Source organism: Dromiciops gliroides, chromosome 3 (genome assembly GCF_019393635.1).
Source record: "Dromiciops gliroides isolate mDroGli1 chromosome 3, mDroGli1.pri, whole genome shotgun sequence".
Classification (NCBI taxonomy): domain Eukaryota; kingdom Metazoa; phylum Chordata; class Mammalia; order Microbiotheria; family Microbiotheriidae; genus Dromiciops; species Dromiciops gliroides.
Genome location: NC_057863.1, coordinates 334,247,574 through 334,274,132, shown reverse-complemented (window position 1 = coordinate 334,274,132; position 26,559 = coordinate 334,247,574). Strand labels below are relative to the sequence as shown.

The 26,559-nt window shown below is 37.9% G+C and overlaps 1 protein-coding gene and 1 pseudogene across 3 annotated transcripts in view; both read right to left on the bottom strand.

The window, feature by feature from the left end:
• PARP14 (poly(ADP-ribose) polymerase family member 14) overlaps nt 1–26,559 on the bottom strand; it is a 70,095-nt gene continuing 43,536 nt past the window's right edge. For all 3 annotated transcript variants that reach the window (XM_043996424.1, XM_043996425.1, XM_043996426.1), the window contains exons 9-17: nt 26,149–26,227; nt 25,390–25,539; nt 19,590–19,652; nt 17,624–17,791; nt 11,656–11,865; nt 10,636–11,232; nt 4,135–4,268; nt 1,255–1,429; nt 1–731 (exon numbers count right to left, since the gene is read on the bottom strand). In XM_043996424.1, the coding sequence (XP_043852359.1) occupies nt 445–731; nt 1,255–1,429; nt 4,135–4,268; nt 10,636–11,232; nt 11,656–11,865; nt 17,624–17,791; nt 19,590–19,652; nt 25,390–25,539; nt 26,149–26,227 (1,863 nt within the window). In that variant the 3' untranslated portion in view covers nt 1–444. The remainder of the gene's footprint in view (nt 732–1,254; nt 1,430–4,134; nt 4,269–10,635; nt 11,233–11,655; nt 11,866–17,623; nt 17,792–19,589; nt 19,653–25,389; nt 25,540–26,148; nt 26,228–26,559) is intronic.
• LOC122749866 lies at nt 22,422–23,698 on the bottom strand (annotated as a pseudogene).

Sequence of the window (26,559 nt, the reverse complement as noted above, 5' to 3'; positions counted from 1 at the left end):
TTAATTTGTATTTCTTTAATCAATAGTGATTTTGAGCTTTTTTCCATAAAACTATAGATAGCTTTGATCTTCATCTGAATACAGTCAGTTCATATCCTTTGACCATTTATCAGTTGGGGAATGACCACACAAAGCATATATTAGAAATAACACGGGGGCAGCTAGGTGGTGCAGTGGATAAAGCACCGGCCCTGGATTCAGGAGTACCTGAGTTCAAATCCAGCCTCAGACACATAACACTTACTAGCTGTGTGACCCTGGGCAAGTCACTTAACCCCAATTGCCTCACTAAAAAAAAAAAAAGAAATAACACTATTGATAATGCAAAAAGTACTAATTTCAGCAATGAGAATGAATGTTGTGACCTAAGAAAAATTCATCGAATGCTAAAACATGCTACAAGTAAGTGTCTACATAATATCGCTTGGATATGAAAGCAAAATATTATTTCCTGAAAGTAATTAGGTAATCAGGATAAGACTGATTATCATAAAATATGACAAATAAGCTTGGATTATTCACGTTATCAGTGACACTGTCATATAGAACACTCCCATCTTGAGTTTTCTTTGGTGGGACAAGGAATGATGAATTTCCAAGGGTGTAATCACCAGTAAGTACTCGCACATAATACACATGCTTCTTCCCATTGCTGTCTGGTTTGGCGTATGTATCTTCTGCCGAATATTGGGCATCAACAGCAAAATAAGTTCCTTTCCCCCATACTACAGCTGTGAAAAAAGATGAAAGTTTTACAAAATGAAGACTATGAAGTAGGTATTATCATGCCAACTATGATGATGCCTGGACATATGATCACAGTAATAAAATCTCATTTCATTTTGTTGGAATTTTCTCTTTCATTTATCACATCTGAATCTTTCATTTTAAATTATTCATATTGTAACTTACCCCCTTACTAAACTCCTTAAAGGCTGGGATCTTTGCAGGATAGTGTAGTGGATAAGAAGAGAGGTTGTAGAGTCAGGAAGACCTAGGTTCATAATTCTGACTCAGAAATTTGCCAGCTATGATTCTCAGAAAGGTACTGAACTTCTCTGTACTTTATTTTTCTCATATGTAAAATGAGAGGGTTGGATCCACTGGAAGGTCCCTTCTAGCTCTCAATCTCTAATTCTTTGATTACTCCTCTTTACACTCTTTAAATCATTCAGGTATGGATGGTGTGATGTTAAAGCCCTACATCACCTTCAAATTTTTTGAAGCAAACAAGATACCTGCTGCTTTACTTACCATTTTTCCCAGCATAACTGCGATTAAAGCCTTGGCTGTTGACATGGGACAGTGAGTCAACATCTGTCCCATGGAAGAGGTATTTTTCATTATTTGTGTGTTTGTTCTGGTCATCCATTAATGTTTTCTTTGTATTATACAAATTCCAAAGGCTTCTGTTCTGTATCCTCTGAATCTACAAATTACAAAAGGAAAATCACTTTGGAAATGAGCATTGTGTTAGGCACGGCATATTTGTGGAAGTGAATTTAAAAAGATCAATCCATGGAAAACCATTTTAGTTTTTGTGCAGGGCAGTTTTCCTTTGAGCATAAAATAATAAACATTAAGTTCCGGGCTATTTTATTTTTCAGATATATTCTTATATCCAGACAACTTTCTAAACCTAGAGTTTTGTAAAATTATGCTTTAAAAAGAGATAGTCTCCAATTTAGCCATTTTCTGGAAGTTTTGTTTTGTTTTGATAATTCAAAATCACCTCTGATTTCTGTAGTATAGGGCACTCCTGGTGAGGATCCTAACCAACACAGATGGGCACCTGCTCAGAAACACAAAGCCATAGGGAGTTGCTTGGAGTGCTGAAAGGTTGAGTGACTTACCTGAGGTTTATACAGATAATAGTTGTGAGAGGCTCAGTTTGAAACAAAGTCTTCTCAACTCCAAAGCAAACAAACTATCTATTCATTACACCACACTGTCTCTTTCTTGTTGTCATTTTAAATATACTAGGTAAGAGGATGTGTCTACTACACAAATTGTCAAATGATAAAGTTGAACAGTTTTTTAGTTCATTTCTGATAGCTGACATTTGCTAAAGGCTGGGAAAAGTTATCCACTCCCCCCCACACACTTAAAACATGCACACATGTACACACACACACACACACACACACACAATGACATATAATCATCGTACTCCAAAAGCTCAGGGACAAATGTTGAACACTGTCCTAATCTGGAAATGCCCTTTGATTTGATTTGATTTTTAATATAAATAGTATTTTTTTCTAATTACATGTAAAGATAATTTTCAACATTCATTTTTATCAGATTTTTGAGTTCCAAATTTTTCTCCCTCCCTCTTCTCTCCCCTACAACCTTGAAAAGATGGCAAGAAATCCTATATAGGTTATACATGTGCAATCATGTCAAACAAATTCCCACTACAAATGCCTTTTTAAAACCCAGTTTGGGGGGCAGCTAGGTGGCGCAGTGGATAGAGCACCGGCCTTGGAGTCAGGAGTACCTGAGTTCAAATCCGGCCTCAGACACTTAATACTTACTAGCTGTGTGACCCTGGGCAAGTCACTTAACCCCAATTACCTCACTAAAAAAAACACACACACACACAAAAACCCAGTTTGATATAGGACCATGATCATGACTCATTGCTCTTAAATTTGTTGATAGATCTCAAGAGAGCTAGGGTTTGTTATAATGGCTCACCCATTATTGTTACCAGTTCTAATAGCATGCTATGTTTTTTCTTTTCTCCTAAGTTAAAAAATAATTGAGGGGTCACCAGTTTGCATCTGATAACGAGCTAGATATTGCTATAGGATAAACTAGATGAGCTGGAAGAAAAACAAGGTTTCATTTGTCTTTGATAAATGGAAAATAAGCCATAATGAGTATGTTTTAACAAAGAATATTTAACTAGGTGGTGCAAATTTTATAAGAGCAAGTTGTTTTAATTATGTTTCTCCTTAGTTCTATTATGATTCAGCACTTCACTAACATTTTCAAAGGAAATTTGCTGGCTTTTTGTAAGTAAAAAAGAAAAATACCAATTTCTAACAAAAGTTTATTACTTGTATGTTTATTATTGTCTTTATCTTTAAGGCATTGAGAAGGGGGAGCAGGGCTTATATCTATTTGTAAATGGGCTACAACACTTGTACAGAGCCTTAAATATCATAGATATACAAGCTTGAAAATAATTTTCAAGAATTAGCAATCTTGCTAATATTCTGTCTCATTTACAAGTTAGGCCATTTCAATGACTTGGCCTTTGGTAATTTCTTTTGCCTCTTTTCCTAATCCCAACTCTTCCCCTAATCATTCCATAGCTACAAGAAGAGTACAAAACAACATAAAATGGAAATAACAGGGGGGATAAATAGGAAAAAAAAAACCTCCAAAGCAAATCATAATTAGGTGGGTGCTTTTTTATCTATTCTGAGTTAGAAAACCCTGAAGACTGGCTATTCTTTTTTCACTGCTGAATCACAGAATGTGGGTCTCAGAAATCACCTAGTCTAGTCCCCTCACTTTACAGATGAAGAAATTTAGGCTCTTAGAGTGGGGAAGTGATTTTTATCAGAAATCGCAGATATGGGTTCCATAAGCATTGGGCCAATGAAAACAAACAGGGAGAAACCAACAGGAACCCCACTGGGTTTTCTTTTTGGCCTTTCCAGAACAGCTTGCTCCAGATCCAAGTTGTCTCAATTGTCCTCTTTTCCCACTCCTCCTTCCCCCATCCCAAGATCTTCACAGTTTGGAACACAGTGTCATTTTTTTTTTTTGCCCAATCAACTGATAAAAAGAAACGATCCTGTACACTCTAAAGAGATTCAGGAACTTTAAGTTAGGAAAAAAGGTCAATTTTCATCTAGGTTTATATATATGTGTGTGTGTGTATCTATATGTGTGTATATACATATACACACGTATATACATACTATCTATGTATGTATGTATAGATATAGATATACAGTCCAAGATTGTCCCCTATATGTATGGTAGGTGGCCTCAACACTACCTACAGTATGGATATGGATATGGATACACACACACACACACACACATGAGAGAAGAGCAGGGGTGAGGGCTAGATAGAGGATTAGATGTCATGGCAAGGATAAAGAATAGGTTTACCTTCTCTATTGTGTAGTTAGCACAGGTCTGACAAAACTTGTCTTTTACTTGCTGGTATTCTATATGTCCTGGAGGTAAATCCACCAAAAGAAGGTTCTGGTTTTTCATGTCATCCCAGTGAATAGGGATCTCAACTGAAAGACAAACACTTGGTGATTAATAATTTACTCCCATATGGAAGGATAGGATAATGCAGTCTAAATTCCTAGGGCTCTCTAAAAAACAGAATAGCATCTGAATTCTTTTGCATTTACTTAATGCTGGGTTTTGAAAATTCAATTCAATTTCATAAACATTAATTAGGCACCCATTACAAGACAGATATTGTACTATTAAGGAAAAAAAACCCCTACATACCTATGGGGCCCTTTTGAATATGTATTGACTTATTCTGCTTACCCTGCCTCAATATAACATGCAATTGATGAACAAATTAATACATCATATATACCATAAATCTACTATTTTACCTGTAGCATCGATACAGATTGTATACCATCTATAACTTAGTCTAAGAGAGTTGTCTTGGGGCATTTAACTGGCTAGCCCAGAGTTATACAGCTAGTATCAGAAGCAGGATATATACTTATGTCTTCCTATCTCCAAGCTCTATCTACCACACCATGCTGCCTCTTATCATTCAATTGTTTCCTTCAAATATTTTAAATCAAATTGAGTGAATTGCTGTTTTATTTTTAAAACACCAGCATACAAAATTCATCTAGAGCTCTCCTTCCCAAAACACTTCGCAGGCAGCTAGATGGTATGGTGGCCAGAGCACTGGCCTTGGAATTAGGAAGATCTGAGTTCAAATCCAGCCTCAGACATTTATGAGCTGAGAGTCTCTGGGCAAGTCACTTAATGTCTGTCTGCCTCAATTTTCTCACCTGTAAAATGAGGATAATAACAATGCTTACCTTGCAGCGTTGTTGTGAAGATCAAGTGAGATATTTGTAGAGCTTACCCAGTGCCTGACACATAGTAGGTGCTTACCAAATACTTGTTTCTTTCCCTTTTTCACATCTATTCTTGGATTCATGAGAGTTAAATAGAAAAGTAGGTGCAGTAATATCATGGGTAAGGCTAGTAGGAACCGCCTTCCACCTCTCTCCCATATTCCTGTACTTGTCATGGCAGGTTCAGATACTCTATCTTATTAGTTCAAGCAGAAATGTTTTGAGGCAGAGATAACTCAGAAGACATAGAATTACAAACTAGAAAGCAAATTTTTAATGGAAGGGGGGGATGAAGAAGCAGCATTGCATAGTGGGTAGAGAGAACTTTCCTTTAAGTCACTAAGTTCTTCTTCTGATAACATAGTGTATGGCTGACCATGGATAAATCAATTCAGCTCTTGCTGTCCCAGAGACTCTCCTAGACTGTAAGTTGTTGTTCAGGTGTTCATCTTTTGAGGGATTTTCCTCCCTTGGAGGAATAGAGAGAGTTTTCTCACTTGGAGTTCTTTCTACCAATGAAATCACAGATCTAGTCTGAAACCAAAATAAACAAAATAAAACAGGCTTCTCCAAACTCAATGCTAGGATCTGAAAAGTAAAATCCAGGATGCTAGTCACTGAGGAAGTTGGGGGTCAGGCTATTATCAATCAGCTTCTTGTGGTACCTCAGCCTTGCTGCTCTGCCTCATAATCATACTAACCTTACTTGTTGAGATGAGCTAGTGAGATGTAAGAAAATAATTATTAATAATGGATTTCTAGGGGAGACCCAGAGATAAGTTTTATTGCTCTCTCACACTCCAGATAGTCTAGCTCTTGCCTGGGATGAGCCCAAGGGAGCATGGGAAATGGAGATGGATTCTTTTGTTTAGCTAAGTAAAGAACCACACCTAGACACTGGAATTTGCCCTTTCGCATACTCTCAAGACCACCCTCAAGTCACATTAATCAATGGAACTGAATGATGCTATAACCAATTGGCTTAGCTCAATGTGGAGTGACCCACCTCTATCTAAGGAGGATGAAACCCTTGGCCACACCAGGGTCAGCCTTTTTGTTTCTTCTCCCCCTTCCCCATCCCTGCCCCATAGAGGAATGATCACAAAGGATGCCTTCACCACTCCTTCTAATGCCTGATTTTTTTTTTTTACCATATATATCCATCATGTCTATCTAGATGCTGTTTATCCATGGAGATAGAGGAAATCACAAAACCAAGATGATATTGGGTTGACTAAAAATCTCCTATCTAATCTCAACTAGACCCTCACTACAGCAAGCGATCTTTGTCCTCCATAATTGATGAGCTCTCCTGCTCACCCCAGTAATTATTTCAAATCTTCTCTTCTAAACTTCTCATAGTACTCCCTTCCCCATCCTCTTAGCTAATGACTTTGCCTCAAATTTAATAAAGAACTGAAGCCATTTGATGATAGCTTCCTCTTCTCCCAGCCTCCTCCTCCTTACCTCCAGACACCTTGCCCTACTATTTCCTTTACCAGTTCTTGGGTATCATCTAATTTGGTATCATCCCATTTGGCATTTAGAGGCTTTTATAACTGGTAACTCCTACTTTTTGACTCTTCTTACACTTGACTCCCCTCCATTCACTCTTCAATCTCCAGTGATATTGGCCTATCTATCACTTCTTGTACACTGCATTTCATTTTTGAACCTTTGTACTGATTGTCTCTCACACCTGGGATGTTTTCCTCCTTAGATTTACTGCCGAGTTTCTCTGGATTCTTTCCAGATTCAGCTCAAAGACCTCCAAGGTGTTTCCCAGTCACCTCAGCAGCTAGCATTTTCTGATCCTTCTGAAATGACCTTACAACTACTCTGTATATATCTTGTATGTTCCTAGTTATTTTACATGCTGTCTCTCCTAAGAGAATGGGGGCAGGAAGTCTTCTTGTTTTTCTTTCTATCTCTAGCTAGCCCTTAGCATAGGGCCTAGTGCATAGAGATGCTTAATAAATGCTTGTTGACTGACTAGATAATACCCAACAGTCCACAATATTCAGTTATTTTAAATGGAGGTCAAAAAGAAGCACTCTGTCCAGGGTACTGAATGGGGGACAGTAGAGGTGTGGGTGCATTTACAGTAACAGAGGATACAATTTGTCCAAATTTTTAGACTTTATTCCCATTTTTTAAGTACCAATGAGAAAATACTCACTCCTGCTCCCTAACATCTAAATTCCTAGTTCTCAGGCTTGAGCCTGATACTGGCTCAGTTGCTTGTTCTCTCAACTCAATAGTATCTAACTCTTCTGTTCTCAATATAGGGTGCAGAAGCCAGAGGATAAGTGTATTTTTTACACCTATAACCATCCTACCTCCATCATCTTATGGACTACCTCATCTTTTTCTTTCAACAAGCACTGGCTGAGAAGCACTTACAATGGGTCTAGTGTTGTTTGGGGCACTGGAGAGAGGAATCAAAGGAGTAGAAGAAATTGCTTCTATTCCTAGCTTTGTCCCTGACCCCTGTTGGTTGGTAAAATGTAGAACATTATAAACTCCCTATAGAGTTAGGGATTGGACTTGTGATTTCATTGGCACAGGGAACTACCAGGTGAGAACACTGTCTCCACCAATGCACCTTTTCTGTAGCTCACAGTCTTCAAGAGTTGCCTAGAACAGTGAGAAGTGAAGTGACCAGACCCACAGGCCATAGTGCTTCCTGTTTTCTAAGCTTTCAGCAAGAAAACACTTTTTCTATCGGGACTCCAAAGCTACCTTTCCCCAGATTATAGGCCTGGCTGCCTCCTTCACCTAGAGGTACTATCCACTGGCCCCTGGAAGCTGTCGTCTCTTTCTTTATGTTGTCCATAACTCTTTGTTTTGGATGGTTCCTTGGAGCAAATTATCTTAGATGGCTCTTCCTGGGTGGCTTGGTCCTTGATGGTCAAAATACCTCTTTCACCTATCTGTAACCTTTCTGTTGCAGATAACTAAATTGTAAGCTTTTTGAAGCCAGGACTACTGTCTTTCTCTTTTTTTTTGTTTCCCCAGAGCTTAGTTCAGTGCCTGACATGTAGTAAGAACTTAATAAAAGTTTATCGATTGATAATAGACTCCTTGGGCAGTCTGATAGAAGCTATAGAGCCCTTCTCAGAATAATTTTTCTAAACACCTACAATAAAATATATAGAATTAGGGGCGGCTAGGTGGTGCAGTGCATAAAGCACCGGCCCTGGATTCAGGAGTACCTAAGTTCAAATCCGGACTCAGACACTTGACACTTACTAGCTGTATGACCCTGGGCAAGTCATTTAACCTCCATTGCCCCACAAAAACAAACAAACAAAAATATATAGAATTACAAGGGAAAATAATTATACTGAAACATAGGGGTCAAAATGTTGTAAAACTAAATTAAAGTGGCACAGTGAATAAAGCACCAGCCCTGGATTCTGGAGGACCTGAGTTCAAATCTGGCCTCAGACACTTAACACTTACTAGCTGTGTGATCTTGGGCAAGTCACTTAACCCTCATTGCCCCAGAAAAAAAAAAACACCTAAATTCACAGATCCCAAGATAAAGTCCCCTGCTCTAGGACATGCTCTGGAATTCTGAATCTGTTCTTAATTCATGGATGGGGCACTCTGGGGGAGGATTCTTGTTATTCTCACTCTTGGAGGATTTCCCTTTCCTGATCTGTTTGTTTACTTTTCTTTCTGATCTTTTTCTCAATCACCTCTTTTCCTAGATTCTGGCACTCAGGTTACTTTTGCAACCGTGTTTCACTTTTCACTGACTAAAACAAAAATTAGCCTATTAAAGGGCCAACCTTAGGCAAAATTGTGAAATATCTCAAAGCCAGGACCAAAGATTTAGCAAGGGACCTCAGAAGTCATTTAGTCCAAAAGCCTCATTTTACACTTGAGAATATTGAAGCTGAGGAAAGGTAAGTGACTGGCCCATGTTCACAAAGGGAATAAGCAGTAGAGGATTTGAACCCAGCTTGATCTAGGGTACTGCCTCCCACTGAGTCACACTTCTCTTGTAGAGCCTCATTCTCTTCCCTTCCCCAGCCTTCATCTCTTTATCTGCCCAGCCTGCAGAACTCTCATCAAAACTCTCCTGCCTCTCTATCAAAACTGGACTTCTGGGGGAAAAAAATCTGATAAACTCAGCCATGCTTCTACCTGTGCTCTGCTCTGTATTTTGGTCACCAGGTATATAAACTTGATCTTTATAGGTTTCTCCAGAAGAAACCAATCTGTAGTTATCAACAAAACTGATTCATGTTAAGGAGAACTGAGAAGAGACTGATTTACAAACCAGAAATCTGATTTATACATTTTCTTTTTTTTTTGCAGGGGGAGGTTATACATTCAGTGGTTTGTTAAGGTGTGAATATCTGAAAAAGATTACAGTTTTATTCTTCTTGGAGGTATCTGTATTTTATTAAAATGCAAAGTTTTAAGTCCAAGGAATGAATTGAAAATCAGAGGGGAGGGGGTAGCTAGGTAGCATAGTGGATAAAGCACCGGCCCTGGATTCAGGAGGATCTGAGTTCAAATCCGGCCTCAGACACTTGACACTTACTAGCTGTGTGACCCTGGGCAAGTCACTTAACCCTCATTGCCTCACAAAAAACAAAACAAAACAAAACAAAACAAAAACAAAAACAAAAAATTAGAGGGGGAAGGGGTTTCTGGGTTGTTTTTTTTAGTCTAGATTAGTGCTGTCAAAGTCCAATAGAAATTAGGGCCACTAAACTATATATGAGGATTCCTGCAGGCTATGTATTGATTTTGAAAATGACATATTGAAATGATCTATGTTTTGCGTATTTTTATTTATTTTGTTAAGTATTTTCCAATTGTATTTTAATCTGGTATTAGGCACTTGGTAATGTTGTGGGATATCACCTGTTAGACACCTCTGCTCAAGTGCTCTAAATAGCAGTATACCCAGAATAAATGCTCAATCAGTTCTGAGAGAGAGGGATGTTTGGGAAAGAAAGACAGAAAGATACAGAGAGACAGAAACTATAGATGCAGGGCATTTTTGTTGGACTTCTCTTCCTTCTTATTGCTGCCTAACAACTTTCTGGGCTTCCTTCAGGTCTCAGCTAAAATCCCACCTTCCTTAGAAAGTCTTTATTGATTCTCCTCAATTCTAGTGCCTTCCCTCTCCTGAGTGTTGCCAATTTATCCATTTTAACAATCCAGTTGGTTTCTACAGTTATTTTCATGTTGTCAGCTCCATGAGCTTTTGAGCTCTTTAAAAATAGGGACTGTCTTTTGCCCTTTTGTGTACCCCCCCGGAGGCTTAGCATAGTGCCTGGACATGTAGTAGGTGCTTGATAAATTTTTATTGACTGAATGACTAAGAGGTAGAGAAAGAGAGGTGGTAGAAAGACAGACAGATTGAGGGACAGACAGAAAGGGAGAGAGAAAGAAAGAGGAAGAGAGGAATGTAGGCGAGACACAGAGACAGACAGACAGAGACACACATACAGAGAGAGAGAGAGAGAGAGAGAGAGAGAGAGAGAGAGAGAGAGAGAGAATGAGAATAAGTTGAACCTACCTTCAGATTTTTTGAGGCAATGAACCAGAAAGCTACGTCCCTTTCCATTTGTAGCAAGATTAGTGTTAAAGTCTACTGTGTAGTTTTCCTTCTCAATTTTAACAACAATGTTATTTTTCTTTGCTTTCCTCGCATTGTCTAAATGCAGATTCGTTATTTTGTCAAAAGGCTTGCAAACACCGTTGTCGTCATACTGCCATGTGGTGGTTTTACTGAGCTCCTCAGCCCTGGTCTCCTCATCTATCCGTAAGCGCGTTTTCTTGAGCAATTCTTCAATGAGAGGGTTAGCTTTGACCAAATCTCGGGCAGTTCCTGTGATCTTGAGAGACCCTCCATGTTTCACATCAATGGTGATATCTAGCCTTTTTTGAAGCTCGTTCAGTTTACTGTATTCTTTTTCACCAAATTTTTGGATGCTGTTATCATTGAAAGTAAAACTTTCGTGTTCCTTTAAAATCACATCTTGCATCCAAGAGATAGTGCTTTCAACATTCTCTTTGCTTTCACCACATACCTGGAAGGTTGTTGACCTTTCTATTTTTTCCAAAACCAAATTAACTTTTTTTTTCGGAGGTTGGTTTGGAAAATTGAAAAATGCTTTAAAAAAATAAATTATAATATCATTAGAAGTTACCCATAAATAATTTCAAGATAAATCATAGGCACATGTATTTTGAAGAAATTAACCATGCCTTGCCATTACCCCCCTCTTGCCCCAGAGACCAGAAGGAGAGGATACCTCCTTCCTTTGCCTCAATTATTCTGTCTTTCCAGCCAGCTGTCTCCCTACCCAAGGTGTGCCCCAACTTTCTGCCCTTTGTGCCTCCCAGAGGTTTCCTTCCGTCTCTCTACTCTCTTTCGTTAAAAAGGCCCTTAGGAGTTACACTCATTATTTGTAACGACAAAACTACCCCACCAAAACCTCCCCCCCTTCAGAGATGAAAAAAAAAATGGTGTGAACAGCTTGCCCCCTCCCCCCCAAAAAAAAGAAAAGAAAAAGAAAGAAAATTAACCACTTACATATTATCTTAGAAAAGAGGGTGTTTGAGGTTGGTGGTGGCTTAGATCTTACTCTTTGTTTCATAGCATCATGAAACACTTCCAGTAGCTGTGGCAGGAAGATGACCACTTTCACTTTTTTCACTGATTGGCCAAACCCTTTCTGTACAAAATTTTCAATGGCATCAATTATAGATTCAGCAACTTTAGTAGGGTTTTGTTGAGCCTGTCCTGAAAGAACAAAATAACAAAAAATGATAAAAACAAAAGCAATAAAAATAATATGCCCCCTTTTCTCTCACTTTTCCCTTGCCCCAGAAGTATTTAAAAGTTGGTAGGCTTGGTTCGCTTTCTTTCTTTCTTTTTTGTAGGGCAATGAGGATTTGTGTGATGTGACTTGCCCATGGTCACACAGCTAGTGTCAAGTGTCTGAGGTCGGATTTGAATTCAGGTCCTCCTGAATCCAGGGCAGGTGCTTTATCCACTTCCGCCACCTAGCTGCCTTTTAGGCTTGATTTTTTTTTTTTTTGCAGGGCAATGGGGGTTAAGTGACTTGCCCAGGGTCACACAGCTAGTAAGTGTCAAGTTTCTGAGGCCGGATTTGAACTCAGCTACTCCTGAATCCAGGGCCGGTGCTTTATCCACTGTGCCACCTAGCCGCCCCCTAGGCTTGATTTTTAATGGATAAATGTTCCTTCCTCCTAATCGATCATCACTATTGGTTTCACTGTCAGTATCTCAAACATTGTGTACTGTGCTGCTTTCTCTTCTAGATCTTACAGGAAACTATAATTCCTGTCCTTAGGAAACCTGCAGCTCAATTAGCAATGGCTATGGGAATCTGAATGATCCAAAGTCTGAACTTGACTGTTCACTGGATTCAGATGCTCATTTCATGGCCCACCCCTTTTTAGGCAAGTAGTATTTTGGTAGTAGGTAAACTGTCTTACCTGTGAACTCTGAAAGCCATTTAGAAAGTTTACAAAGAAGAGAAGAGGCCTGATGTGTTGAAACTCTGCATTGTTTTTTTTTTTTAATGAAGGAACAGAAAATTTCTTTGAATTACTTTATTATAAAGCTAATAATTGGCACTTTGGCCATTCAGCTGTGCAAGGTTCTTTAGGAGCTACATATCCAACAATTTGATAAGCATTTATTATGGGCCAGGAACTGAGGGCACAGATTTCAAAATGAAACAGTATTTGCCTTGAAGGAATTTCTGTGCTACTTAGGAAAATGCCAAGTACATAGATAAATAAATAGAAAATGTATACAAAGCAAATAAGAGTAGGAAACACTTTTTTTTTGGTTAGGCAATTGGGGTTAAGTGACTTGCCCAGGGTCACACAGCTATTAAGTGTCAAGTGTCTGAGGCTGGATTTGAACTTAGGTCCTCCTGAATCCAGGGCCAGTGCTTTATCCACTGCACCACCTAGCTGCCCCAGGAAACATTTTTATAAGCACTTTGAAATTTACAATGTGCTTTACAAATATTATCTAATTTTAGCCTCTCAACACCTTTGGGAAGTAGGTGCTATTATTATCTTCATTTAAACATGAGGAAACTGAGACCGACAAGGACTGAAATGAGATTTGAACTTGTCTTCATGACTCCTTAATCTGAAGTTTTGTTTTTTGACTGTTGTCTCTCACAACCTTGCTAATGTGGGAATGTTTTCCATGACTACTCATGTATAACTTATTTTGAATTGCTTGAGTTCTTGTGGGCGGGGGGTGGGAAGGGAGGGAGGAAGAGAAGTTGGAACACAAAGTTTTAAAAAATTGATGTCGGGGGCAGCTAGGTGGTTCACTGAATAAAGCACTGGCCTTGGATTCAGGAGTACCTGAGTTCAAATCTGGCCTCAGACACTTGACACTAGCTGTGTGACCCTGGGTAAGTCACTTAACCCTCATTGCCCTGTAAAAAAAAATTGATGTCACTCAACTCTTGTCATGTACAATTCTTAAAGAACTATGAGTGCACACATGTACATACACATGCAAAGTAGTAATAAAATCAATTTATTTGTGAAAAAAATTGATGCCAAAATTTGTTTTTTTAACATAGATTTTGGAAAATAAAATTCTATTCAATTCAAGTCTTCATGACTTGAAGCCCACAGTTTTAACCCTTGTACCACCTAGCTGTAATTTATCTGGAGGGGAAGCACTAATGCTATGAAAGACTAGGCAAGGTCTTGGGTAGGCTATATCACTGGAACTGAGACTTAATGGAAGCTAGGGATACTAAAATATAGAAGTGGGAGAGAAATAATTCCAGATATGACAACAGCCTGTAAAAGAGCATGAAGGAAAGATTGTTATGTGTGGGAACCAGCAAGTAGGTTACGTTGATATAGAATGTTTGAAGAGTAAATTGTTCTAGAAAGCTAGACTGAAGCTGGAATGTAAAAGGCTTTAAATGCCAAACATAAGGATTTGTAATTTTTTTTTGGTGGGGCAATGAGGGTTAAGTGACTTGCCCAGGGTCACACAGCTAGTAAGTGTCAAGCGTGTGAGGCTGGTGCTTTATCCACTGAACCACCTAGCTGCCCACAAGATTTGTATTTTTATCCTATAGTTAATAGGGAAGCCAAATGGTTGTATCATTGTTATCATAGTCAGTCAATCAGTCAGTCAGTCAATAAGCAGTTGTTAAGCACCTACTATGTACCAGGCATTGTGCTAAGCACTGGGTGAAAAGAAGCAAAGGGGTAGCTAGGTGGTACAGTAAGTGTGACCCTGGGCAAGACACTTAACTCCAATTGCCTCTGAAAGAAAGAAAGAAAGAAGAGAGGGAAGGAGGGAGGGAGGAAGGAAGGAGGGAAGGAAAGAAGGACGGAAGGAAGGAAGGAAAGAAGGATGGAAGGAAGGAAGGAACAAAGGAAGGAAGGAGGGAGGGAAGGAAGGAAGGAAGAAATGAAAAGTAGCAAAGACAGTCCCTGCTCTCAAAGAGTGCACAATCTAATGGGGGAGACATGAAAACAACCATATACAAATAAACAATATACAGAACAAACTGGAAATAATAACAGGGGTAAGGAACTAAGAATTAAGAGGGATTAGGAAAAGCTTTAAAAAAATATTGGATTTTAGCTGGGACTTGAAGGAAGTGAGGGAAATCAGGCAGTAGAGATTAGGAGGGACAGAATTCCAAGCATGGGAGTCTGAAAGTGACTGGAGTCTGGAGATGGAATGTCTTGTTCAGTGAACAGAGCTAGGAGACCATTGTCACTGGATCACAGAGTTCATGGTGGGGTGTGAGGTGTAAGGAGACTGGAAAGATGGGGGGGGCAGGTTATGAAGGACTTTAAATGCCAAACAGAAAATTTTATACTTGATCTTGAGGGTGTTAAGGAGCCACTGAGAAGGTAACATGGTCAGACCTGTGTTTTAGAAATATTGCTGTGACAAATGAGTGGAGGATGGAGTGGAGTGGGAAGAGACTTGTGGGATGTCTCATTTCCTTTTATCATTTATTATTTGGGGAATGGAGGTCACTTCTTTATTGGAGGCAACAGTGGGAGATGAAGTCAAGAGACTGTCAGGTGAAGAGCAGAGTAAAAGAAGGAGCTCTTTGCAATTGGCCTAGATTCTCTCTGTAAAGTATGATGGGGAGGGGCAGCTAGGTAGCGCAGTGGATAAAGCACCAGCCCTGGATTCAGGAGGACCTGAGTTCAAATCCAGCCTCAGACATTTGACACTTACTAATTGTGTGACCCTGGGCAAATCACTTAACCCTCATTGCCCCACCAAAAAAAAAGTATAATGGGGAGAGCCTCAGCTCAGAGGCAGAGGGAAAGGGTACAATGAGAGGTCAGGAGCAGAGAGACATTCTGGAATAGCTGGTGTGATGAGTGGGAAAGAGAATCTTTTAAGGAGGAATAATAAAAGACTACCTTCTTACAGAGGAATCCCCATTGTGACTGGATACCATGAATTTGTAGCAGACCTGGTCAGAACAATTGAGCAATGGCTTCCTTCTCCATTCAAAAGGAGGTAAGGAGGAAAGGAGGAGGCTGATGATGGGAGTGATTCAGGGTGGAGTGATGCAAGGCAAGGCATGAGTGTTACCAAGACAAGGAAGGGATTTGAAAGTAGAGGATGGTGTAAAGTTTAACTGTTTCACCAAGTTCATTCTATAAGACTTGAATAAAAATCATGCAAAGGTGAAGAAAGTAGAGGAAAAAGAACAATTTCCCAAACAAGTCAACTCCAAAATGCTTGGCCTCACCATGAGCAGTTTATGTATTATTATCAGAGAGGAAGATTTGTATGAAATGAGCCTGAGTAAAGCTAGCTGAGCCTAAAGAGCCATATACACCATGCCAAGTAAAAAGTAAATAAAGTCAACAAGGGGAACCCACAAAACTCTGCTCAATTATAAAATCAATGTTAGTACCTTCCTATTATCCTCTTACTTTCAGGTACTAATTGATAAACTCCTTTTCTAGGAATGTACTCCTTTAGGGGGATTGTTTGTGGGTATGTTGGAAAGGGCTTATTGTGTAAAAAAGTTTCAATTTAAAAAAGAGATTAAAGTATTCCTTTAATTAATTTATAATTAATAATTATTACTTTAAAAGATTAAATTAAATTGAAAAATTAAATTATTACAAAATCATTACTATTTTTGTTATCAACTTTTTTCCCCCCAAAGAATAAAGATTATCCTAGGACTATACACAGGAAAAAGTGAAGGAAGGAAGACCAGCTGAAAGACTACTGTAGTAATCTATATATGAGGTGATGAGGGACTGGGGGAATGGCCATGGTGGTAACTGCAAAGAAGAGTTGAATCCGAGGAAAATTGTGAAGGAATAATCAACAGAACCCAATGCCTGGGGGATAGAACAAAGAGAAAGAAGATGGCTTAAAGTCCGGCACTTATGGTTGTAATCCATGAAGAAAAGAAGGAAAATGATATTGACAGGAGAAAGTAAAATGCTGCCTTTTTGCAGGGAGGGACAATGGAAAGATCTCTAGAAAATGACTCAGTCCAATTGGTACTACTTGTGGCTCAGAATGAAACTAACTAGCTGTGTGGGGCAGTGCACTGAGCAATGGATCTGAAGTGTGACCTCAGGAAGACTTGAGTTCAAATTCTACCTCAGATACTGACTAATTTACTAGATGTGTGATCCTGAGCAAATCACTTTGTTTTTTTGTCTCAATTACCTCAACTGTAAAATGAGGACAATAATAGCACCTGCCTCCCAGGGCTGTTGTGAGGTCAAAATGAGATAATATTTGGATAGTTATTATTATTATCAATTGATCTCAGGCAAGTTGCTTATCTTTAGGTCTCACCTAAAAACCAGGAGATTAGCCTAGAATCACATAGCTTCTTTTAGCTATAAAAATTCTATGATTTGATGATTAGTTCAGTATTTGACCTCAGAAATTTTAGGTGATACCAAATTGAATTGTCTGATAGATAAAGGAGAGATTAGACCAGGAAGTGAAGGTGTTCACAGGGCTGGAGCTGCTGACTGAGACTTTATCTGCATGGAGGCAGAAGTTGAAAACATGAGAATGAAGAAGTAAATTCTCCTGAAGGGCAAATATTCGAGGAAGAAAGAAGGAAGAGAAGAAGGCCAAGAAGTTAAACCTTGGAGAAAGGACAGAAAATGAAAGGAGGCAAAAGAAGAGACAGTGAAAGAGACTGAGAAATGGATCGATTTTTCCCCCATTTTTTCTGTCTCTCTTCCCCACCTTCATCTTCTGTCCTTTCATCTTTACCAGTTTATCTTTTTTTTCTCTTTTTCTTTTTGCTTGTCCATAGCTTAAGACTAGAGATGAAACCCAACATTGCCCACAAGCACCATGGTACTCAGGGCTAAAAACCATTGACAAGACCTAAAAGAGATTACTACCACTTCCATCACTCTCATATAGATTGATTCTTAATTATTATATTTACTAGTGAATATGTAGTCTAGGAGATATTAAGTATTTAAAAAACTAATTCTGACAGGAGGTTACAAACCTGTTCCAATGGCTGGGAGGGAAATAGATGTATATTTCATCTTTTCACATTCCTGGAGGACTTCAGAGATGGTTTGTTTAACATCATTTCCCCCAACAACATGAATTATCTTCTTACACCTTAGATTTCCACCCTGTGTTACTATAAAATCTTTATGATGATTCGCAGCTGGAGAGCAGAAGAAGACACAAAGGCACGAAACATTAGCTAAGCTGACACTTTTGGATAATTGAGAATATAGAATACTTTATTCAGGTAAAACAGGACATGAAAACAACAATTCCCAAACTGCATAACTCATATGGTTGCCTAAAATTCTGACTCTCAAAGATTAAAGGCACCTTAGGTGTCATATAGTACAATCCTGTCCCACACATCATTGACATCATTATCCATGTTCTACTTAAACATCTCTAGTTATTGAAAGCCAATTAACTTATAAAGTAACTCATTTCTTTCTTGTTTCTTTTGGACCACCTGCAATATGATACACTGGAAACAGTGCTGACTCTGAACTCAATGAATCTAGGTTCAAATCCCACTTCTGGTACTTCTTAACTGTGGGACTTCGGACAAATCACTTAACCTCTCTGGGTCTCATAGTCATCTGGAAATGAGAGGGGAGGGACTAAATTGAGTCTGAGGTCCCTTCCAGCTTTATGTCCATAATTTTATGATCCATTTTCCTCCCTCAAACCTCTAGCAACTTGGCATGGTGGAAAGAACAATGACTTTGGAGTCAGAGGACTTGGGCTTAATTACTGGTTATGCCATTACCTGTGCAACCTTGGGCATCATTTAACCTTTCTGGTTCTCGGTTTTTTTATCTGTTAAAATGAAGGAGTTGGACTAGATGACTACTAAAACTTCCTCTATCACTAAATCTATGATCTTATAGTCTTAATCATAGTCAATAAGTTAGATACAATGAAATACAAGACAGCCCTTGCCTTCAAGGAGCTCACAATCTAATGGCATGAACTTCTTCCCATTGGTCCAAGTTTTTCCCCCTGGAAGTATATGGAATGTCTCATTCCTCTTTCAAATAAGAAGACTTCAATTATCTGAAAACAATGACCATGCCACATTTGAAAAGACAAAGTCTAAAGCATGGGAGGCTACCTAGGGAGGGCTGTGGCAGAGCTCTAAGTAATCTGGTTACTATACATATCTCCAAGGATCTTTTATTGGAAGATTTCATACTTGCCATAAAAATATTAATTTGTACTTTTTGTGTTATATTCCCAACAAACACCCAAACACATCTCCTTAAAAATACACTACTCCTGGGGGCAGCTAGATGGCGCAGTGGATAGAGCACCGGCCCTGGAGTCAGGAGTACCTGAGTTCAAATCCAGCCTCAGACACTTAACACTTACTAGCTGTGTGACCCTGGGCAAGTCACTTAACCCCAATTGCCTCACACACACAAAAATACACTACTCCCAAACCAGTTAAGTTTGTTGATTTGTCAACAGAAAAGAAAGCTGTGTCATTTAATTTTGACATTATAGTACCTACAGGGACAATTGGAATTAGCTAGATTTTTCTTGCCTCTTCATATTGACTTTACATATTTATATTGTTGTAGTCTCTGAAAATATAATAATGTCTGATGCCTTTTAAGATGACAATTTATAGAGATAATGTCTTAACCTTCAAGAAAAACCTCTAATGGTGAAAGTTTTAGATACTTTGATAGGTTGGTAGGGAAAATGGGAGACAGAAGGAACCTTGTGAGTGCTTCAAATCATACTACATGTCGTTATTGCCTACTTGCATATGATTAACTCATGTTTTGAAGGAAAATTATTATGATCTCACCTTCAGGTCCCCTCTCCCATGGAACATGGTCTCTTAAAGGGTTTCTGACTTGTTTCCCTCCTCTCTCACATCCCCTTCCTCTCATTACCAGTTATTTCATTTGCACTGGATTATGGCTATAACATTACCATTAATACCATACCTAATGTAGCACACTCTGATTCCACAGCTGGGCCAGCAGCTTCTAGAATGGCTTTAGAAACTCCTAGATAAGAGAATACACAATAGGGATGAACATAAATTAAAGAATCATATAATGCCAGAGATGGAAAGTATTGTAGAGATCATCCATTGCACTGTCTTAACTTTATTGATTTATTTTTGCCTTAATTTTTTTTCATTTAACAAGTACTTATTTTCTCCCCCCTACCACTAGTCTCATCCAAAAGAAAAGAAAAACAAAACACTTATAACAAACATGAAAAGGAAAACAAAATAAATTTACGCACTGGACATGCCTAAAAATTTCTGTCTCATCTTGCAACTTGAGACCTCTGTCAGTAGGTGAGTAGCATGCTTCATTATCAGTTCCCTGAAATCATGGTTTGTCCTAACTTATTTACCTTCTCATTTTCTGCAATAGATGTTGGAGCATAAACTTCAATTATTTCAATAGTGATTCTCTTTGAAAAGGGTTACTATGCACACTGCAATATGAAATGACCAAGAGTTTCAGGAAATCGTTTTTCTCCTTGCTTTTGGCTGAATGACAAAACCAACTCTTGTTCATGTCTCCCAAGTGGATCCTGTAAGCTACCTCTGTTTAGCTGCAACTGTTTACATGCATATTTACAATCTATTTTTATACTTAAGTTTTGGGGAATTTTTAAACTACTTTTAGGAAGTTGGAAGTAAGTACAAGTTCAAGTTTGGTAGGCATTTTACTTAAGTCATTGAACAGTATAGAACCATACTAAAATTAAAGGACTGATTATTAGGGAAAAAACTATAGAAATGATAAAGAAAAAGAAAATTGGAACTATAAGTAGTAGGTGAATAAACCTTTTAAAATTCCCAAGTGCAGAAACAATTTTTGAGGCCAGTACTTCTGATAAAGGCCTCATCTCTAAAATATATAGGGAACTAAATCAAATTTATAAGAACCCAAGTCATTCCCCAATTGAGAAATGGTCAAAGGATATGAACAGGCAGTTTTCTGATGAAGAAACCATAGCTATCTATTCCCATATGAAAAAATGCTCTAAATCTCTAATGATTAGAGAGATGCAAATAAAAACAACTCTGAGATACCACCTGACACCTATCAGATTGGCTAAAATGACAAAAAAGGAAAATAATCAACGTTGGAGAAGGTGTGGGAAAATTGGAACACTAATCCATTGTTGGTGGAGCTGTGAACTGATCCAACCATTCTGGAGAGCAATTTGGAATTATGCCCAAAGGGCGATAAAGCTGCACATACCCTTTGACCCAGCAATACCACTTTTGGGTCTTTTTCCCAAAGAAATCATGGAAAGGGGAAAGGGACCCACATGTACAAAAATATTTATAGCTGCTCTTTATGTGGTGGCAAGGAATTGGAAGTTGAGGGGGTGCCCATCAATTGGGGAATGGCTGGACAAGTTGTGGTATATGAATACAATGGAATACTATTGTGCTGTAAGAAACGATGAGCAGGAGGAGTTCAGAGAAACCTGGAGGGTCTTGCGTGAGCTGATGATGAGTGAGATGAGCAGAACCAGAAGAATATTGTACACAGTATCATCAACATTGAGTGTTGATCTACTGTGATGGACTATATTCTTCTCACCAATGCAATGGCACAGAAGAGTTCCAGGGAACTCGTGATGGAAGAGGATCTCCAAATCCAAGGGGAAAAAAAAAAAAGAACTGCGGAGTATAGATGCTGAATGAACCATACTATTTCTTTTGTTTTTGTTGCTGTTGTTTTTTTCTATTTTGAGGTTTTTAATCATTGCTTTGATTTTTTCTCTTATAACATGACTAATGCAGAAATAGGATTAATGTTATTATATGTATATATATATATATATATATATATATATATATATATATATATAACCTATATCAGATTACCTGCTGTCTAGGGGAGGGGGAAGGGAGGGGAGGGAGGGAGAAAAATCTGAAATTGTAAAGCTTGTATAAACAAAAGTTGAGAACTATCTTTACATGTAACGGAAAAAAATAAAATACTTTATTAATTTAAAAAAAATTCCCAAGTGCAAAATTTTCAATACTACAAAATAAAACCAATGAAGTCATATAAATTAAATCAAAAGACAATGCTCCAGTTCTTTTCTGGAGAATAATCAAGTTGGTTATGTGAAAAAATTAAGCTTGCAGATCCAAAAAGGAAAGGGGAAAAAAATCTGCCAAAGCAGCTTTATTCTTGAAATAATTTTTATCAGAGAAGCACTCTGGTTGTTTGAGCTTTCTCCTATAACATGCTTTAGCTGTAATTTTTTCTTCCACAAATGAATACTTTTAAAAAATACCTAAGTAGTAAGTAGCTAGGTGGTACAGTGGATAGAGTATCATGCTTGGGATTAAAAAGATTAAGAAGACTCATTTTAGTGAGTCCAAATCCAGCTTCAGAAACTTATTAGCTGTGTGACCCTGGGCAAGCCACTTCACCCTGTTTGCCTCAGTTTCCTCATCTGTAAAATGAGCCGGAAAAGGAAATGGCAAACCACCACAGTGTCTTTACCTAGAAAACCCCAAATGGAGTCACAAAGAGCCAGACATAAGTAAACAACTACTATAATCCTAAGTAGTATTTAGTTTGCATATATGACATACAATTTAAGTGATAGGAAATAAGCTTACTTTTTGGGGTGGCAGATATTGTTAAACAAAATTAAAGTTGCATATTTTAGTAACAAACTCAACATCCTTAATTTGGTATAAATATGACATGTTTCCTTGCTTCCTTCTGTTTTGCTAATCACCATACCTAAATTGTTTTATAAAGCTAATATCTTTTCATCTAACTTCACTGTTTTCTCTTACACTCTGATTCTAAGTAAAATTTTTCATAGGCTTCTTCTTAGTTCTGGGTCCATCTCATCATCAATGTCACCCAAGTATGGATCTCTAGCCCCTGATAAATCTGTTCCATTTTCCTCATTATCTGGGAAGAAATTATCTCTGTCAAGTAACTGCTAATGCTTTTCTTCATAATCTGAATCAGCAGCAGTAAAAGGAATGACATCAGATCTATAAAATGTTGGTTCATACATAAAATAATTAGGATCATTTTCAGGTGTTGCTTATCTTTATGTTGAGGTGGCATGAACTCTACCCCAGTTACTTGATCAGAGTTCTATTAGCTTCAAAAGCATCTGTTTTACATTTCTGCTGCAATTTGCATCTAGGACAATATTTTCAATTCTCTGAATCATTTCTTCCAAAGAGAGATGTCTTTTCTTTTTCCTTCCATTCATGTTCAAAAACTGACCCTGTCAACTTCAGTAGTTTTACTGCACAGATTAAATTGTTGTCTACAGGATTAGAAAAAAAGAGCATTCAGTAATTCCCGAAGAGCAACCTGAAGAATATCTGCTCTTGCAACCTGTCCCTTTGTTCCCTTAATCTCTAGGTTAAGGTAAAATTCACCCAAGAAGAGTACGAAGGAATGAATTTGTTTTCTGGTAGCTTCATGCCCTTTAGCAGCCTGATTTTTGTTTTCATATCAGTTCAACATCTTATAAGTACTAACTGCCAGAAATTTCTATTTTGTGGACTAATGGGTAAATGATGAGACAAATAATTACACAGCTGTGCTTCTATGTAAGCGAAGTTTGGTACAGTTGTGGCTTGTTGGTAGATGAGTTCCACAAGTCTTATAAAGCATCATCAGTTGTGACCCAGCCATTAAAAGTCCCTGCAGTGGGGCAGCTAGGTGGTGCAGTGGATAAAGCACTGGCCCTAGATTCAGGAGGACCTGAGCTCAAATCTGGCCTCAGACACTTGAAACTTACTAGCTGTGTGACCCTGGGCAAGTCACTTGACCCTCATTGCCCCACCAAAAAACAAAACAAAAACAAGAATCTCTGCAAATTGATGTTTCAGTTTCCTGGCTATTCTGTAAGGTCATACAAAAACTCCTGTACATATTCTCTAAGAGTAGTATAACCATCACATCCATCTTTGTGGGATATACATATAATACACATAATTAGAAGTATAATCTGATGGATAAAATTCTGGGGTACTTGCAGACAAACTTGACATTAGTCCAGGTGCTACAACCACTTGGCATTTAGCCATTGCTGATATTTGGGTGGGGTGGGGGTGGGGCTTTTATCCTGTGAAATAGGTGGAGCTCTCTGAAGCTGCTTCAGATGTTCTGCAGGAGGACCACCTGGCTTCTGAAACAGACTTACTATAGAAGAAAAAGCACAAACATGGGAATGGCTTTAAACACTGATTGAAATTGCCAGGAAACATTTTAGGCTGCTAGGTGGCACAGTGGATAAGATGGAGGACTGGGAGGCAGGAAGAACTGAATTTGAATCCTGCATCAGACACACTCCAGCTGTATAATCCTGAACAAATCACTTAACTTCTCTGGGCCTGTTTTCTTGTATGTAAAATGGGTTAATAATGGTACCAACCTCACAGGATTGTTGTGAAGAACAAATGAATTAACTTAGCTAAAGTGTTTTGCAAACCTTAAAGAGTTATATAAATGCTAGTTACTATTATTATCAACATAGTCTTTTATTGCACTTGAAGAGATAATTTCCTCAAGAGCTAAAAAGTCAAAGGATAGGAACAGGCAGTTTTCAAGAGGAAATGATAGTTGTCAACAATCAGAGTAAAGAATACTCAAATACGAAAGAATACACTTACAATAATCAAAATGGCAGTCAATGCTTCAAAATTGGGAAGGATGACAGAAGATAGGGATAATCAATGTTGAAAGATGTGAATAATCAATGTTAGAAGGGCTAGAAAAAGATAGGCACACTGATGCACTGTTGGTAGAGTTATCATTTGGTGTAATCGTTCTGGAAAGTAGTTTGGAATGATATATTTTTTTAAAAAAACCTGACTGACTCAAATTTCTATATCCTTTGACCCAAAGATTTCACTGTTAGACACATATTCCAAGGGAATCAGGGCAAAAAGCAAGGTTGCATATATGTGAAAATATTTCTTGCAGCACTTTTTGTGGTAGCAGAGAGCCAGAAACACAATAGATGCCCATTTATTGGGGGATTGCTAAATGTGGCACATGAATGTAACAGAATGCTTCTGTGCTATAAGAAACTATTAATATGAAAAATACAGAGAAGCATAGAAAGACATAAACTGATACAAAGTGAAGTAAGCAGAACCAGGGAAACAATATACCTAATGACCACTACAGTGTAAATGGAAAAGACAACAATAACAACAAAATAATCAAAATTGCAAAATTATGATGTCCAATCTTGTCCTGAAGGAAGAGATATGAGCCAACATCTCTTCCCATGTCTTTGCAGAGGTGGGGGACCATCGGTTTAGAACACCGCAGTATAATGTTAGACTTTTTCAATATTATTAGCAAGTTTTGCTAAACTTTTTTTCTACTTTAAATTTTTTTTTAATTATAGAGAGGTTTCTCTCACAGAAGGTGAAGGGAAAGCTATAGGAGGACATGTAGGTGATGTAAAAACAAAAGATATAATAAAAATTATTTTTCAAAAAGAAGAAATAAACAGTTCCTGCCCTAAGGAGCTTATATTCCACTAGAGAGGAGCAATATGAGCAAGACAGTGAGTGCTGTGGCAAATGCAACACTGCAGAAACCCAGTTATGTACTTTGCCCTGATCTGAGAGGGATTATGTCCAGGATTATGTCATATATACTACTAGTTTTGCCAGTTCCCCATTACACTACATCCCTATGATAGATTCATGATACAATGCAGCATTATAATTGTATATTAGTGTAAATTATTCAAATGAAATACCATTTTTGAGGACAAATGTCTCATTTGTTGAGTTTACAATAACGTCAGACTCTTCCTTGGTGATGTCCCCAGAAGCAACTTGGAAGGTAATGTGTCCAATTTTGCAATCATATACTCCCAATTCAGGGCTAGAAATAGTGTCAACGAGATCTGAGGGGGAAAAAAAGAAATTAAGTACCAAATATGATTTTGTGACTATTATTATCAGGTTTTGTTGTATGCCTCTCTCTTACTCTTCCCTCTTCTCTTTTAGGTAGTCTCTCTGCTTTACTTTTCCAAATCCTCTAATTATCTAGGTATAAAAGCTGCTCTATTGGCTGAAAGATATTTTAAACTAGTATCTGGGCCATCATTAACTGCATAATCAAATTAGATGAATCAGAAATATCTAACTGGTTGAGTCTAAGTTAATCTATATGGAAGTGATTTGGACCAGTTTGAGAAAAATATTGTTTTCATCCCATATCATTCAAAAAATTGTCTCAGTCCAGATAACTTGATTTGACATGACCTATAAAAATGACTAGTACTTAGTGTAGAGCCTGGTACACAATAAACACTTGATTTAGAAATGCTTTATCTATCTATCCATTTTCTACATAGCTAGTAGTTTATATGATTAGAAATAATATATATGACTTTATATCCTCTGTATTCTCTATTTTTCATATAAACCATTGAATTTGTCTGGATTCTGACTACCACTAAATTATTACTAAGCAATGGTAAATAATTTTTAAGAAAATGGCTTTACTAGACCTTGGGTATCACTGGTATTGGAAACTCTGTCACTGGTAGTATCTCCAACAATATATTTAGTGAATTCTCTTTCAAATGCCTGGAAAAAGAAAGGTAGTTATTGAGTGTAACAATTCTAAATATAAAGATAAGGAAATATTTCTATGGCTGGTGATGAAAATTATACATTACCAATAGAAATTCAATTCCTAAAAGATATAGATCATATAAAAAATCCTAAAGGATGCTAGTGGTTAAGGAACCGAACCAGGATCTGATTCCAAAGTGTGCTGCATTTGAAGCCAGAAGACCTGAGCTAGATTTGTGACTTTTTTGGCTTACTTCCTGTGTGACCTTTGACAAACAATTTAACATCTCTGGTCCTCAAATTCCTAACTTATAATCATATAATTATAGACAACTATACATACA